General features: G+C 39.7%; 1 protein-coding gene and 1 long non-coding RNA gene across 4 annotated transcripts; both read left to right on the forward strand.

Annotated features, from left to right (window-relative positions):
* The first annotated feature begins 66 nt into the window (after positions 1–66).
* Positions 67–4594, forward strand: LOC126631581 (MLO-like protein 13). 3 transcript variants are annotated; one of them, XM_050301702.1, is made up of 14 exons: positions 67–563; positions 1624–1672; positions 1801–2018; positions 2164–2280; positions 2454–2508; positions 2606–2712; positions 2855–2929; positions 3042–3130; positions 3301–3350; positions 3436–3493; positions 3606–3824; positions 3915–3982; positions 4074–4134; positions 4237–4594. In XM_050301702.1, exons 1-11 carry the CDS (start codon positions 441–443, stop codon positions 3640–3642), a joined length of 978 nt encoding a protein of 325 aa, XP_050157659.1. In that variant the 5' UTR covers positions 67–440; the 3' UTR covers positions 3643–3824; positions 3915–3982; positions 4074–4134; positions 4237–4594. The 3 variants fall into 3 exon arrangements, with proteins under 3 accessions (XP_050157659.1, XP_050157658.1, XP_050157660.1); XM_050301701.1 differs by having other exon boundaries at positions 3436–3476; XM_050301703.1 differs by having other exon boundaries at positions 3436–3454.
* A 1490-nt stretch (positions 4595–6084) lies between these two features.
* Positions 6085–16419, forward strand: LOC126633459 (uncharacterized). The gene is made up of 2 exons (XR_007627059.1): positions 6085–6291; positions 16356–16419. It is a non-coding gene; the product is annotated as an uncharacterized LOC126633459 (long non-coding RNA).
* Positions 16420–16770: the final 351 nt, after the last annotated feature.

A 16770-nucleotide genomic window follows, 5' to 3' on the forward strand; every position in this document is an offset into this window, starting at 1 on the left:
ATTGAGTTGTATACTCCGATTCGACCCGACTCAGCTTCTTACTTTACATTGATCTGCTTTATATTTTCATTTGTTTTTCTGGTAGCTGCAGCGCAGAGTTTTGGTGAGTTGAATAAGGAACTCTTTCTACTTTCGTTGATGTAGATCTTGTGGTGGGAACCTTCCTTTCCTCTTTTACTCGGTAAAGTTCTGCACATTACTTGAAATGCACGGCCACCTCCAATACGAGTACCCCTAATTTATTTGCTTCTTCTCCCTTTATTCTCTTCTTTTTCCTTTGCTTTGGAAAAGGGTATTCTTTGTCCCCAGAATCAAAGTTTCCCTATACTTACATATTTAAAGTCGCAATCAATTAAAACGACATTCATTTCCGTCCCAACCTAAAATGCTCACCGCGGCAATCTTTGTTGGTGGATTGTTCATTTTGGTGTGACCAAGCTATGGCAGAAGAAGAACTCAACAGCTCTTTAGAGTATATACCGACATGGGTGGTTGCACTTGTTTGCTTTGTCATTATTCTGCTCTCTCTTTGTGCCGAGCGTGCTCTTCATAAACTCGGAAAGGTATCCAAACATTGTTTTCCCCTCTCTTATCATATTTGCAATCATTATAACACTTGAAATCTTTTTGCTTTTTCTCCCTCCCATGCTGGAAAATGCTTTCCAACGTGTGCCACCCCATCCCCATTCCCCCGGCATGCCACCTCACCAAAACTGTTCACAACAAATCTAACATCACCAACAGTTCCTGAAACAATATTAGCAAATACAATCATTAATAAATCTGATAACTGAATTAGCCTAGAACCTTTAGTAGAGGGAGCAGTTTGATCAAAAGGTTCCTGATGATGATGATTCAGAAGATTTAGTGCTAACACCACCTACGTAAAAGCTCAACATTGCTAGAATTCTACTAGTGTTGACAGCTTGAATCAGGCCCCCTGTGTAAGGAACATAGGTAATGGGTCAAAAGAAGTAATAGAACGATGATAAATTAGATTTAACTTAAGTGATCCCTAGCAGTAGCGGTGGAGGGAGTTTGTCTTTCATTGTTCCCTCATCGGTACTTGGAGAAAAAATAACCCTTTGTCATCAGTTCCACAATAATAAGTAATAACAGTAGTTCATCGTCTTCAGTCATCACCATACTGCTCCTGATTCAATCTATAGAATTCTTAGCAGAAATGTATTGACAGGTGATAAATGCAATGCATATACAGAGGGCGGGAACTTATTTAATCAATAAATATATGTCCGAAATTGATACTGTTGAGATTCAAATAGTTCCAAGGGAGGGAAACGAATCATGAAATCACAATTTTGTAAGAAAATTGTAGGAAATAAGTTTTGGAGCTTATCAGAAATTTAGATGTCTCATTCACAAAAGATGCACGTAGCATTGATAAGCTGCGAGACATGTCCAAAATCTTGAAAACTAAGGATTTTTCCTACCTTCAAATTATTGACGAACAGAGTCACAGAGTACTCTTAGCTCTGTTTTTGGAAGGTTGAACTTATCTATATGACAATTCTTCAAGGGGTTATTTGGGCACATCAAAAAAATTTCAACTAGTTTGCTGTTTGGTTTAATGTTTTTTTTTGTTTGGAAATTCAATACTTAAAGCATGAGGAACAAGATGCACTGTTTGAAGCCCTACAGAAACTAAAAGAAGGTCTCTCTCTCTCTCTCAACATATCTTTTCATTCTTGTATATTGACCAATTAGATGGATGGATCATAAATTAAGAATGCCTATATACTTTATTAACACTAGTCATTGTGTTTCCTATCATTGAAACAGAGTTGATGCTTTTAGGGTTCATTTTCCTTCTCTTAACTGTATCTCAGCGTTCCATAATCCGCATATGCATCCCCTCTAATCTAGCAAATCACATGCTTCCGTGCAAGAGGGAAACTTCTGAGGGAAACAATAATGCACATTACTCTCTTGATCAATCTATAAACAACCGGTGGCAGCTTTTGTCTGCAGATACAAATTCAGACCATTGTCTGCAAAAGGTACTGTATTGTTAGTACCTTATACATTTTACCACCACTTACAATGCTTGTAATATGAGTTTGGTGTGTGTGTGTGCGCGCACGCATTCCCCTTTTTTGACGGAACAAGTTACAGGACAATGATTGCTTTTTTCTATTTCCTTAGGGGAAGGTTCCGTTGTTATCATTGGAAGCACTACATCATCTACACATCTTCATCTTTGTATTGGCAGTTGTGCATGTGATCTTTTGTGTCACAACTATGGTTCTTGGAGGGGCAAGGGTAATGCTTCTTTCAGAATCTTTTTACTATTTGGATGATTATCTAAATATGTTTGATACAACATGGTGTCCTATTCCAGCTCTTTATGGTTTGGGACCTTTCAGTTTGTATAGTGCTGCAATGGATATGGTTTGTATCTCTGCGTTGTAACACATACGGTTTACCATATGTAGGTACGTCAATGGAAGGACTGGGAGGATTCTGTTAGGCAGGATATTACAAAATCTGGTAAGGGTAAATATGAAATTGGATTTGCAAGTATATTTTAGCCAATCCAAGTGCTTGTATCCGCTTTGTATGATTGAATAAACGCTACCCTATGCAGATCCAACTAGTGGTGGAAATGTGCATGTTTCTCAACGCCAACATCATGAATTCTTCTGTAAACGAGGAGTAGGATATTGGCGAAGAGCAGCTATCATAGGTTGGGTGGTGAGTTTGCTATAGTATTGTTGTTGGAGATTATGGACTCTATATGCATGGTTCTCAAAATTCCTTGTTGCTTTATATTATTTCCTATATAATATGAAGGATTAAGATATCTGATAACACTCAGTTTAATGTACTTTCCTAGATATCATTCTTCAAACAATTTTATGGTTCCGTCACTAAGTCGGACTACATTGCATTGCGACAAGTGTTTGTCAAGGTTAATATCTCCTTCGTGTTTCTATGTGGTTCACATATCAAGGTTAAAGTTTCTCGTGTGGGCATGTCATTACCAAAAATGTATGGGACTGACTCGATCGGTTTCGTTTCAGGAGCACTTCCCTTCGCATTCTCAATTTGATTTTCACAAATACATGATGTGGACACTTGAAATTGATTTTAGAAAAATTGTTGGGATAAGGTAATGCCTGGCTGTTGAGGTTTTGCTGTTGTTCTTGTTAAGCAGCTCAGCTGCGTATATGTATGAAGATCATTTTGTGGCCGGAGCTGTGCATTAAAATTAGATGGAATTTGATTGTCGACTAATATAGTAATACATATTCACTCAACCGTATGTATGCGTGTATGTAGCTGGTACCTATGGCTCTTTGTTGTGCTATTTTTGTTGCTGAATGTGGAAGGTAAGCTCTTGTAATAAAATCTCAATTTGAGCTGAATTAAATATCTGAGTGAAGTACTTGACAATCTATATCTTCGAATGTGCAGGATGGCATACCTATTTTTGGTTAGCGTTTTTGCCGCTGATTATGAGTATTGCCTTAAGGTCCCTTAATTTTAAGTGGAACTGGAAATCCATAATTTCCTATTAATCTTGTTGAGTGACTTTGAGGAGATGATCGCATGTAAAATGATTAATGTTTGATATGGGATGACAGCTTCTGCTTCTTGTGGGCGCTAAGCTGGAACACATAATTATCCGTTTGGCTCAGGAGGTTACGCATGGGACGACAGCATAGGATGATCATGAAGCAGCTGTAAGAGTGAAGCCTTCAGACGAACACTTTTGGTTTAACAACCCTGGCATTGTTCTGAATTTGATCCACTTCATATTGTTCCAGAATTCATTTGAGATTGCATTCTTCTTCTGGATCTGGGTATGTGTGCACTATGCAATGCATATATCTTACAATTCTTCCAGATTTGGATCTGCGTATGACTGACAGTCAAGATTCACTTGTTTGCAGACCACGTATGGATTTCATTCATGCATCATGGAAAAGTTGGGGTACATCGTGCCGAGACTTATTATGGGGTAATGGAATTCTATAAGGAAACAATTCGACATAATATAGCAACTTGTGTACTTAATTACTCTCATCTCATGGTTCCATCACCGTATGCAGTGTGCTTGTTCAAGTGCTTTGCAGTTACAGCACACTACCTTTGTATGAAATTGTCAGCCAGGTAAGCTCTCTCTCGGTCTCTCTCTCACTGCTTGTTTTGTTTTTCCTTGTCTTTTTCATTTCATTTGTACAGTAAATAATCTCTTCCGTTTGGATGATTCAGATGGGTACCATGTACAAGGAAGGAATATTTGATCAAAATGTACAACAATATATTGGTTCGTGGGTGGGAGGTGCAAAAGGCAAGCAAGATAAAACAGACAGCGACCAATCTTTGTCACAGAGAATACCAATTGATATAGTTATCTCAAATTGATATTGTACAACAAGAAACAGCTGCCAACGAAACAACTACAACTTCGCCAGTTTCATCCTCTCAACTTTGTTCATGATTTTTTTTAATTACCTCTTTGTTCATTTAATTTGCATGTAACCATATACAAACAATGTGTACAAACAACATATTTCATTGTCGAAATTTACTTCTACGTACAAATAAATATTTCATCCTCTTTGTTGCAGTCAATATTTAATTAAATATGTGTTCATGTAAATCCTTAGATTAAGTATAGAGATCTAGAAGATCTTTCTTTGCAAAACATTGTTTTTAAACAAATTTTCAAACACTGTAGTTGCTAAAAAAATCAGTTCGGAATGAAGGGCCAAAACAAAACAGTGCTCTCTTTTTTTTTTATTTTTTTTTAAATGTAAAAGCTTGTATAGTCTTAAACTGTGTCAGATTATGCTCGATTTAAGCATATCAGGGTTGGAACATGTTTATATCAGGTGGAATAAGATAATTTTGTCAAGTTTGAAGAAGTTTCTAGGTAAGTTCTGCGAAGTAGGAAGTTTCAGCTAATGTTGAGTGATTACTGGTACTGTTACAACTCCAAAAGATTCCAGGTAAGTTTTTATTGAGTCAGATTGGAGTTATCGTGTATGCATTTGGCCAGAAGTATATTGGGGCTGTGTAGATACCCAATTTTTTATGTTTAGTTGATCAACCAGTGGTGAGACTGAGACTGGTGGTTTGTGATAGTTTGTGCCACAATTGTCTTGAGTTCATTGGCGTGCATAACATAACAGTCACAGATGGTCGACAAAAGAGCTGATGGCTTGGTTATGGTGTATGGGGCAACGCTTGTTATGGCGTAGATTTGTCACGGGGGCCTCACACATGGTCAACATGCTCGCAAGGATGACAGTGAGAGTTGAGATTGAAGTTTGCTTAATTAATATAGGGCAAAGAGGGGGTAAGACAAGAAGTTCAAAAAGATCGACGAGGAAGAATGAGGAAACGCTGTATAAACTCAAGACTCAATCCCTTTTTTTTATTTATTTTTGGTACATTGATATTTTCACACTAAGGGGAGGGGGAGTTCGACAAAGCAATGGGCAGTCTAATTTGGTATCGAATTCGCTATCAATGAGATTCGAACCTAAGATATCTCACTTTCAAGTAAAAAAGAATATCACTAGACTGCCTATCATTTAAGCAATCGACATAATAAGTAAAATTTTGAAATAACAAGGTAATTAAGTCCTAATAAACTCTAAACTATAATTCTAATAGATAAAATATAAGTGCAGATTTCCTTATTGCATTGGTCCCTTGTGGAATTCTCATAGAATATTGTGTTAATTACTGCATGATATGGGGATTACTTTCCTTTGTCCCCACGATTGGTTCAGGATTCTCATTTATATGGGTAGCTATTTTATCTTTTCTACCCCTGTAAAATTTTGGTCATTTTCATGTAACAATTTTTTTTTTTTTGGAAACCTCGATGGTACGAGGGAATCATGTAACATGGATCAAGAGAAAATAGTTTCATTTTTGTATCTTATCTTTATTGATGCTTGTAATAATTTTTTATTAAATTTGATAGGCTTGTACTGCATCTGCGGCCTTGTTGATGATGACAAACTCCTTGGAAGAGTTAGGGAAGCAACCAACCTCAGTGCATTTTGTGAGAGAAGACAGTATGTCGGGCTTCTGCTTATTGGTGGGCTGTAAGAGAAGGACATAGTTAATTCTGAAAGGTGCCTTTGTGGGGCCTTAGGTGTAGGCCTTGAGGCTCATAATCAAAATTAACTTTGGGTGTTCAGGTGTGCCACTGCCATCTTTAGCATGATAGATGTAAAACAGATGTTTAGTTTAATTGTATATGCCCGAGAGACCAAGTTAACTATGAAAGGTGCCTTTGTAGGGCCTTAGGTGTAGGCCTTGAGGCTCGCAATCAAAACTTAACTAAGTACTCAAACATATAGTGGGTGTTTCATTGTTGTAAAAGTCTAATAACTGTTATACTTTAATCACCCGAGCCCGAAGAGTAGAACGAACCCAGATGGGTGCCTTTGTAGGGCCTTAAGTATAGGCCTTGAGGCTTCCTATCATAATTAATTCTGTACTTAAGTGTTCTGTGGCAATCATAATATAACAGAAGTAAGACTAAGAAATAGGCTGATTACTTGCGTCCCAAATAACTTCAGACTTCTTTTTATCAAGGATTGTCGTGGATGGGTTAAGTCCACATAAAGTTCTTTTTTATGCCTTGAGACCAAGGACTTTTGATTGATAAATCTTATATGCCCGAAAGGTTAGAACTTAGATCTGGTCAAGCTATGAGTGCGGATTCCAACTTTATCTTTTGCATGGTTGGGCACCATTAAACCGATCAGATCCAAAAACCACGAAGCCTTTTAATCATAAACTTGCTAGAAATAACTTGGATACAGATGGAAGTATACATCATATTACTAGATTTGTGAATGAAAAGACAGAACAAAGAGAGTCGGGCAAGGTTAATCATCTTACAACTTCCTCTCTTTGTGATTTACAAAAGGTTTGAGTGCTAGAAGGGTAGATTGGGAGATGAGTTTACAGGAGGGAATCGATACTATAACAAGATTCAGACAAGGTAGCAGAGCTTTTACAAAGGCTTTCGGTGAAGGTTAATCCTGAAAAGGATGAAGGCTTGGTGCTGACTACAGCTTCGTATGCAAATCTGGCTTAAGCAGAGTTTGTGTATTTGTTTGTTTGATTGAGTGTCCTTATCTCTGATTTCTCTTTCCCCTTTTATAGATGATTTGGCTTGGCTGCCTGCAACATCGATCTTGCCCGAATGCGGCTGAAGGATAGTGACTCATCAACTTTTTACTTGTACTGCCATTGTAAAGTACTTTTGGGCTGATTAGCTGGCTAGCCTACACCACTTGACTTCTAGGTAGGTGAGCAAGTGGCTCAAGTGTTCTGCACTTAGTCGGGAAAATGGCTTCTTCCGCCTTCTGAGCTTCGGTTGAGCCTTGGGCTTCCTTCCTTTTATACCTTCTTCTGGGCTAACTTCCTTTTGAGCCCAAAGTTCCAGTTTCAACCCAAACAGTGCCCCCTGTAATTAATATTCAGGATGGAATTCCAGGCGCCAATAGTGATTGAATAGCTACATGCGCATATACACCTGCTCTCGGAACTTGTGTCTTTTGGACGAGATTAATGCAATCTCGCGTCTCTTGCTCTTCCCATGACCTTTGAGCTATCCTCTGATGTTCCTATAAATTCCGGCTTAAATTTTCATTTTTGAACAAATAACTTAAGCCAAAAGCTTCTTATGCCGAGCCGACAGATCATATTCAACCTTCCCTTTTATCTTTCTCGGGCGTTTCTGCCTTTTAAGTTTTCTTCTAAAACAAGGGAAATGGGTTCCTCAGGACTCACGTGGAGTTTCCTAAAACGTGAGAAAAAGGATTTTCATCAAATAACTACTATCTCCAACACCTTTGGTCAAACACCCTGCTACCCCCAACATCTTTGGTCAGGCAGTTTCCTCATTCTGAGCTTGTTATCTTTTACAAGTTTGGTCGAGAGATCACCATCCTGGTAGTCGCCCCGATAAGTCGGACTTCACCATCATACGTGTGAAGGTTCGCATTGAGGTCCTCTACCAGGCTTATCTTTGCCGCACAACCCGATCACCTGATCGGGTTTTGTCCATGAAGACACCATAAAACTGGTCGAGACACCACCGAACTAGAACGAATCGAGCATAGCACATTGGAGCTGAATCTGATGTAAATTTCACCAATTTGTCGAAATGAATAAAACATCATTTTAACAACTTTTATCTTTCTGTTTTCTTGAATGGTTGATGAACAAACACTGCACTCCGGCACCCCGAAGCTTACTTTATCTTACATCTTCTTCAATATAACAATCCCTAACATCCCATAATGTAGGACAATACTTTTTTAAGAATTTGACATTGATGGGATGTTTCTGCCAATTTCCTTCGATATCCTTCAAGTAGTATCCTCCCTTGTCTAATACTTGACTAACAATGAAAAGACCTTCCCATGTCGGGCTCCATTTCCCGAAGCCCCTAAGCTGAGCTCCTAGAGGGAGGACTGCCTTCCATACTAAATCTCCTTCCTTGAAAGACTTCAGCTTTACCTTTTTGTTATAAGCTTGGGCAACGACTTTTTTCCTTTTCTGAATCTGGTTCAAAGCCTCAATTCGGGCTACATCTAAGTCTTCAATCCCCTGACGCATGGCTTCTATGTATTCTTCACCGTGTAACCCAAATTGATTTTGAATTCTGATAGAACTTACATTGATTTCCATGGGAAGAACCGCATCTTGCCCGAAAGTCAAAGCATAAGGAGTTGTCCCCGTTCCTGCCCTCTTAGAGGTTCGGTATGCCCACAAAGTATTCCCTAGCTTTTCATGCCACTTTTCCGGACTATCTGTCACCATTCTTTTGATAATGTTTATCAAAATTTTGTTGCTGGCCTCTGCCTGGCCATTTGACTAAGGGTAGTAAGGACTGCACTGGACCATATTTATTTTGTATTTGTTTGCAAACTCTTCAACTTCTTTTGAAATTAAAGATGGTGCACAATCTGTGACTATAGTTTTGGGCACCCCAAACCTGTGCAGAATCTTGGTCTCCATAAATTTCTTGATTGCAGCTGAGGTTATGGTTTTTACGGCTTAGGCTTCTACCCATTTGGTGAAGTAATCCATCGCCATAATTATGAAAGTATGCCCCTTGTTAGAAGTTGGATAAATCTGCCCGATGAAGTCCATTGCCCACCCTCTGAAGGGCCAAGGCTTGACCACTGGATTTAAAGGTACTGAAGACATATGTTGGAGGGGTCCTTGCCTTTGACATTCTTCATAGCCTCGGGCATAAGACTTGTAATATTTTTCTACGTCAGGCCAGAAATATCCATACATCCTAAGCAACCATTTCATATTCGTCCCAGCTTGATGTGCCCCGCATATTCCTACACGTACTTCGGCCATTACTCTCATAGATTCTTCTTGGCCTAGACATTTCAATAGTAGCCCATCTGGAGTTTTTCTTAGCAAGTTCTTCACCCATAAGACATACTTAGTTGCTTGTTGTCTATTCTTCTTGCTTGTGGGTGAAGAAGGATCTTTTAAATGATGAATGATAGGCGATTTCCAGTCTTTCATCTCGGTTTCTAGAACCATTACATCTAGACTGAATCATCTTTCTAGGATAGAAGGAAGATTTCTTCTTTAAATCTCAACATCTACTCCATATTTCCTTTCCTGGATTGGTACTCCTGAAGCTACTTGTGCCATCTCGTTGGCCACCAGATTGGATCCCCTGGGGACATGATTAACTGATATATTCGAATCTGAGTAGCTCAACAATTGCGTGGCTGCCAAATAATATCCAACCATGGTGATATGTCTGCACTTGTATTCTCCATTTAGTTGGTTTATTACTAACTCTGAATCACCAAACACATCTACCTCAATTGCCCCCAGATCTATCAAGATTTCCAAGCCAATTATTAAGGCTTCATATTCTACTTGATTGTTGGTGCTCCCTTGGTAATCTAGGAGGAACGAGTAATAATGGTGAACCCCTTAGGGATTTATGATGACAATCCCAGCTCCAGAAACCTCATGAGTGCAAGAACCATCAAAATACAGCCTCCAAGGAGTAATCCATAGGCCATTTACTCTTTTTATTTCTTGTTGAACCCACTATTCTTTGCCCGAGATGCCCTTGCCTGGGAGGATCTAAACACTAGTCACCTCCAGGGTCCCCTGGATATTGATAATCTCATCTTGAGACTCTTGATGCTCTGTCAAGAAATCAGCAATTGCTTGGCCCTTGACTGCCCTTTGGGGTACATATTGAAAGCTGAACTTTGATAATGCTAGAATCCACTTCCTAATCCTTCCTGTTAGCATTTGTTTTGACAACATATACTTTATCACATCTGTTTTGGCAATGATGTGCACGTGACAAGGTAACATGTAATGTCTCAACTTACTAGCAGTGAAATACAGAGCTAGGCATAATCTTTCTACTGGGGAGTATTTTGTTTCTACCTCAGTCATAATTCTACTAAGGTAGTACACCACCTGTTCTTTCCCGCCTTCATTGTTTTGGGCTAGTAAACTCCCGATTGATTTCTCTGAAGCAGAGATATATAGTTTCAAGGGTTTTCCCCTTTGAGGTGGTACCAACATTGGCGGAGAAGTCAAATAGGCTTTGATGCTGTCAAAAGCCTTTTGGAGTGGTGGTCCACACTCAAAATTTTCTTTATCCTTCAGTCTCAGCAGAGGAGTTAGCGGCTAGATCTTGCTCGCTAAATTAGCAATGAATCTCCTTAAGAAATTAATTTTGCCTAGCAACCTCTAAAGTTGCACCTTGTTGGTGGGCAAAGGTTTCCATTATTGCCCAAGACTTATTCTTGTCCACTTCTACACCTCTTTGATGAACCAAGAATCCCAAGAAGTTGCCCGCTCTCACTCCAAACGCGCACTTCTTTGGATTCATTTTTAGTTTATGGATCCTCATCCTTGTCAAAGCTTGTCTGAGGTCTATCAGATTCTGCTCTTTTGTTTTGGATTTCACCACGATGTCATCGATGTACACCTATATGTTCTGGCCAATTAGATCATGAAAGATGGCATTCATTGCCCTTTGATAGGTTGCACCAGCATTCTTAAGCCCGAATGGCATGACTAGGTATTCATATGCCCCCACATGCCCAGGACACCTGAAAGTTGTTTTGTGTATATCTTCCTGGGCCATCTTTATCTGATTATACCCGGCATTTCCATCCATAAAAGATAAGACTTTGTGTTTTGCCACTACATCTATGGATAGATCAGCCATGGACATGAGATATTCATCTTTTGGTGTAGCGCTATTAATATTTCTGTAATCAACACAACATCGTACTACTTTTGTTATGGCTTTTAAAACGGGTACAATGTTGGCCAACCACTCCATATATTTGGCAGGTCTAATAAATCCAGCTTTTACTAGTCTTTCAATTTCTTCTTTAACCTTTTCTTCTATTTCTTTTGACATCCTTCGTGGCGCTTGTTTAACAGGTTTATATCCTTCCTTGATGGGCATTCTGTGTTCCACCAAGGTTGAATCTAAACCTTGCATCTCAGTATAATGCCAAGCAAAACAATCTTTAAATTCTTGCAGAAGACAAACAATCTTTGCCCGATCATTAGTCTTTAGCAAGCCACTTATTTGTATAGGTCTTGGATCTCATTCTGTCCCCAACTCAATAACTTCCAAAGGATCCTGAACTTATGGTAGTGGCTTGTCAGGCTCTGCGCATAAAAATTCAACTAACTCCGGGCTTTCGGGAAAATCGTCTGGCCCATCCAAGTCATATATGCACTCGGCCATTCGTATGGCCGCATCCAATTCTTCTCCACAAAGCTCTTCTCTGCTTTCATCATGGCTGGTAGGAGTTCCTAGCTGCCATTCCTGCTCTTTTTTTTTTCTAAGAGCTCAATTTCTTGCTTTCTTCCTCTCTCATACACCAACAGTCTTTTGATCAGGGACCTGACTACCATTACCTGATCCTTTCTCTTTTGTTCTGTCATTGATGGTGTTGGGATGTAGGGACGATATAGGGTCTATCCCATTCCTCTCTAGTAAGGAGCATTCCTTGTTCTAAGAGTTTTTGGGCCGTCACCTTGGTAAGGCAGCCGTTCTTATCTGCTCCTGAACACTGCAGAATTCCTACATTGGGATTGTAGAAACTTGCCTCTGCAACATTGGCGGTAAGGAGAAATGGCCGTGATTCGACCTCCACCATGTCTCAATAGCCTGGTCCCTCCGTCTCTGCGTCATGTTAAATAGCAACTTGCTGATGTAGAATGGAGGGTATAGCGAGACTTTGATGGATCCAGTCTCTTCTGAGTAATGCTCTATAGGTGGAAGTGCAATCCACCACAAAGAATGCTAGCATGATTTGTTTGGACCCCAAGTCCACTTCTAAGGGCAATATCCTATGAGTTTTGGTGATAGCGCCCGAGAAGCTCGAAATCGTGATGTCCGTGGGAATGAGATCTTCTATATGTTGGAAATGTGCCCTAAAACCAATCATATGATGATACTTTACGGACATTTCACATGTTAAACTAATCTAGTTTAATATCAAGGGCAAAGATTATTGTTTGAGCCGTCTCATATAAATGTTATATGCTTAAACGATAAATCCAAGGAATATGTGATTGGGAGAATGCAATCTAAAGAAGTTAGATTCATGAGACCATTCTTTCGTAGACACATCCTAAACGTTCCTGATCATAGGATTGCCAATTGGGCATTGATAGTCCGTTAAGATCAGTACGTGCTGTGTCTTCTCTCAGGGAGAGTGACTAGTCTCGAGTCATTGGTGTGTGTGACATCAAGACAAGTACGTAGGTGCTCAATAGAGAATGAGTTCACTAAACACGATCAACGAAGAGTTCTCATATTCATATCACATGAGAACTCATGGTTGGGATAATGCAAAGTAGTCCTTTGACCTGAGGCATCATAGTTGTCTTGTGGTTAAGTCCTTGATCTTTGATTATGTCAAAGTCACTCCATCAGGAGGGTGTCCACGACATAGTTGGGGTTAAGCCACTTAGCTATGGAGGCAAGTGAATGCGCAACAAGGGATTTCTAACCTTCAAACCGTTTGAGGGAGAATACTCTTTGATATGATTAAGAATCTCTGGCCAGAGTATGAATGAGATTTAGGAAAGTCGTTCCAAATCACATTCAAGATAATCATATGAGCACACGAATTACATTGGATAGTAGACATGAATAAACTATCAAACCAAACAATGTGGTCAAGAGTATTGTATTAGAGAAAGACCGTATTGCATTTGTAATCCTAAACTGAATAGGTTCTCTACCTCTTCTAATTAGCTTGGGTAACCATGATATGCTGCTAGGTGTCACTCATGGTTTGTGGAAGCCCTAGACGTGTATAATCACTAAAGGGAGAATTGAAAGTAAGTTTCAATTCACAATCGATTTGAAAGAGTTCTAATTGCCCACTGCCTCGCTAAAAGGAACCTAATGGATCGTACACCGTGTAAGGTGGAGATTGAAGAAACAATGAAGATGAGTAAGAATAATTAAATGGTTTAATTGTTTATGGCAATGATTAATTAATATGTTAATTAATTAAACGAATAAGTTCGTTAAAGACCTCGGGATAGTTTTGGACCTTAAGGCCCAATGGGCTTCGAACGTCAAGCCCATTGACTTAAGTTGTATGACAATTTAATGAATAAAGATTCACAAAGGCTCAAAAGCCCAAACCCCTTATGTGGCCGGCCATGTGTGTTGAATTAGGGTTTTTGGTTCTTTAGGTCATTTAAAGAAATGACTATATAAAGAACTTTATAGCCTAAAATTCATTAAGGGTTCTTTTTTGGAGAAAATTGGAGAGAACATGTCTCTCCTTTTCTCTCTAGGAGGCTGGCCCCCTTGGAGGGTGTATCTAGCAATCCTACCACTCCAAGGTCACTCATTTCTTCTCCAATCTAACCTTGGTGAAGATACTTAGAGGTTCTCAATTTTGGGAACTTGGAGAAACCTATTCTTCCATCCAAATCCATAGATTTTAGATGCAAGGAATGAAGGCCATCTCTTTGGGTGATTAGCCTTTGCTTATGCAAAGAGGAATCTACAAAGGTATATATTTCTCAACTCACTTTGATTTGAATTGAATCTTGGTTCACCAATCTACTAGGCTTTGAATTTCATGGGTAATGTTTTGTTTTTAAGTGCATGCAAGCATGATTCCGCCTTTAATTGTTAATTGCATGCTTATAGATGTTGCTTAAATGAACATGTTTTCACAAAATAATCCTTCACTATACCTCTCCCCATTTTCTTCATTTGCTTGGCTAGTAGTACGTTAACAGCCGCTCCACCATCAATCAGAACCCTTTTGAAAGGCACCCCCTCCAAATGAGCTGCAACATGTTTGGGCGGCTGAACACCATTTTATCTGTATAGATCCTTAATGGACCATCCTTGGATGTTTTAGATGATTCAGCTCTTCTCGACTCTCATTCTCTAGCTACTTCAACACTGACATGGCCCATCATTTGCTCCGCTGTTAAATAGTCACCTTCCATAGTGGCGGGCTGATCAGGCTCAGCACCAAACATAGCGGATAACATATACGTCATATTGACATGAAAATTGCTAGGCTCTGGAAAGTCTTCTTTCTTACTCCTGATTTGGCCCATAAACTCATATAACCAGACCATCACATCTTCTGGGAGTAGTGGTTTTAGTGCCCCATTCCTGTTGATTTATACCCAAATCTGGTATCTGCTTTGGCACCACCAATGATGTAGAAGGGAGTCTCTTTTCAGGCGAAACAGTTCCAAAACAATAGGTTTTGTTTTCCATCTGAGAGTTGGCATCATTATCATATCTTCTTGAGCTCTCCTCAAGATCCTGTACTTCCCAGGGTGTAGGCTTTGTGGTACATGGTTTCCTTCGCCTTCTGTTTTGCTATTAGCCCTCTTCACCTCTTTTTTACTCCTCCAATGGAACTGACTACTTCCCCTAGATGATGTTTTTTCAAACTTTTGATTCTTGAAGGCTTCAAACGTCGCGTGAGTCTTTAAAGAGTTCATGTAGGCTTTGTGCTGTCTCTGGACCCTTCTAATCATTGAGGCTCCCATTTGTTTGGCGGGTTGCCCATTTTTCCCTACCATATACCATTTTCTCCCGAGACGGGCAAGATTATCCTTTTTGACAAGATTTGTTATCCTATCATTTCTTTTGACTTCTCTTCCTGTATGGCCATATTGAGGATGCCCTATCTCCCTCTCTTTTGGACCTTTGGTTTCCTTGTCTTCCACCTCCTCCGAAGCTTCATGATTTCAAAACACTTCTGATAAAGCTCTAGGTTGGGAGTCTTCTCCCAACCGTTGAAAAACAGTTCGGGAAGTATCTCTTCTTGCTGTCCGCCTAGCTTTCTCGCGGGCTTCTTTTCTTTCTTCTTCTTCTTTCCTCCTAATCAGGTCATGATCAATGAGGACTCCTACTGGTGGTATTTCAAGCTCACATTCGCATTGGCATCTATTGAACAGAACCATCCCTTTGATTATGGCTGCTTTTGGATGTTCGGGCAATTTGATCACCCATTTTGTGGATTTGTCAGCCGACCTTTCTTCTTTTGTCCCTCCTGCAACCTTTCCTTTCCCTTTCTCAGCCCATGCTAAATTAATCATATTTACTGGGGCCTCTGAAAAGGGATATGCATGCTTGTCCACCATTGCTTCGACTTGCCCCTGATATTTCTGTAAGAATATCAATGGGCTAGGTGGGTTTTTTTTTACCAAGGTCATTTCTTCATCTGGCTGGCTGGCCTCAAGCTTTTTTCTTTCTTCTTCCCCGTAATCTTTTTCCCCAAGTAGAGGTAAAGATATGGGAATAGTTGGTCCCATCACCAGGTCTGTTTTCCTTCTGAACCCTGCAGAGGCGTTTTCCAGTCTTTGCAACATTTGCAACAAGGTAGTTTGCAAGTCTTCATTAATTATGTTTTCTGGAACAACCGACCTTTTTAAATCTTCAGGTATTTTTGACATATTTCTTTGACAAGTAAGATTTGATCAAGGATCCCACCGGGCGTGCCAAAACTATGTTTGTCTGGAGGAATTTCTGATGGGGATGTTTCCTGGTTGACGAGCACACAACTCCCCAAGAGGTTGGCGCCGGTTGATATTTGTCTGTCGGGCGTCTGCTTATTGGCGGGCTGTAAGAGAAGGACAGAGTTAATTCTGAAAAGTGCATTTGTGGGGCCTTAGGTGTAGGCCTTGAGGCTCACAATCAAAATTAACTTTGGGTGTTCAGGCGTGCCATTACCATCTTTAGCATGACAGATGTAAAACAGATGTTTAGTTTAATTGTATATGCCCGAGAGACCAAGTTAACTATGAAAGGTGCCTTTGTAAGGCCTTAGGTGTAGGCCTTGAGGCTCGCAATCAAAACTTAACCAAGTACTCGAACATATAGTGGTTGTTTCATTGTTGTAGAAGTTTTATAACTGTTATACTTTAATCACCCGAGCCCGAAGAGCAGAATGAACCCAGATGGGTGCCTTTGTAGGGCCTTAAGTATAGGCCTTGAGGCTTCCCATCAAAATTAATTCTATACTTAAGCGTTATGTGGCAATCATAATATAACAGAAGTAAGACTAAGAAATAGGCTGATTACTTGCGTCCCAAGTAACTTCGGACTTCTTTTTATCTAGGATTGTCGTGGATGGGTTAAGTCCACATAAAGTTCTTTTTTATGTCTTGAGACCAATGACTTTTGATTGATAAATCTTATATGCCCGAAAGGTTAGAACTTAGATCTGGTCAAGCTATGAGTGC

The sequence above is a fragment of the Malus sylvestris genome, chromosome 8 (genome assembly GCF_916048215.2).
Source record: "Malus sylvestris chromosome 8, drMalSylv7.2, whole genome shotgun sequence".
Taxonomy (NCBI): Eukaryota; Viridiplantae; Streptophyta; class Magnoliopsida; order Rosales; family Rosaceae; genus Malus; species Malus sylvestris.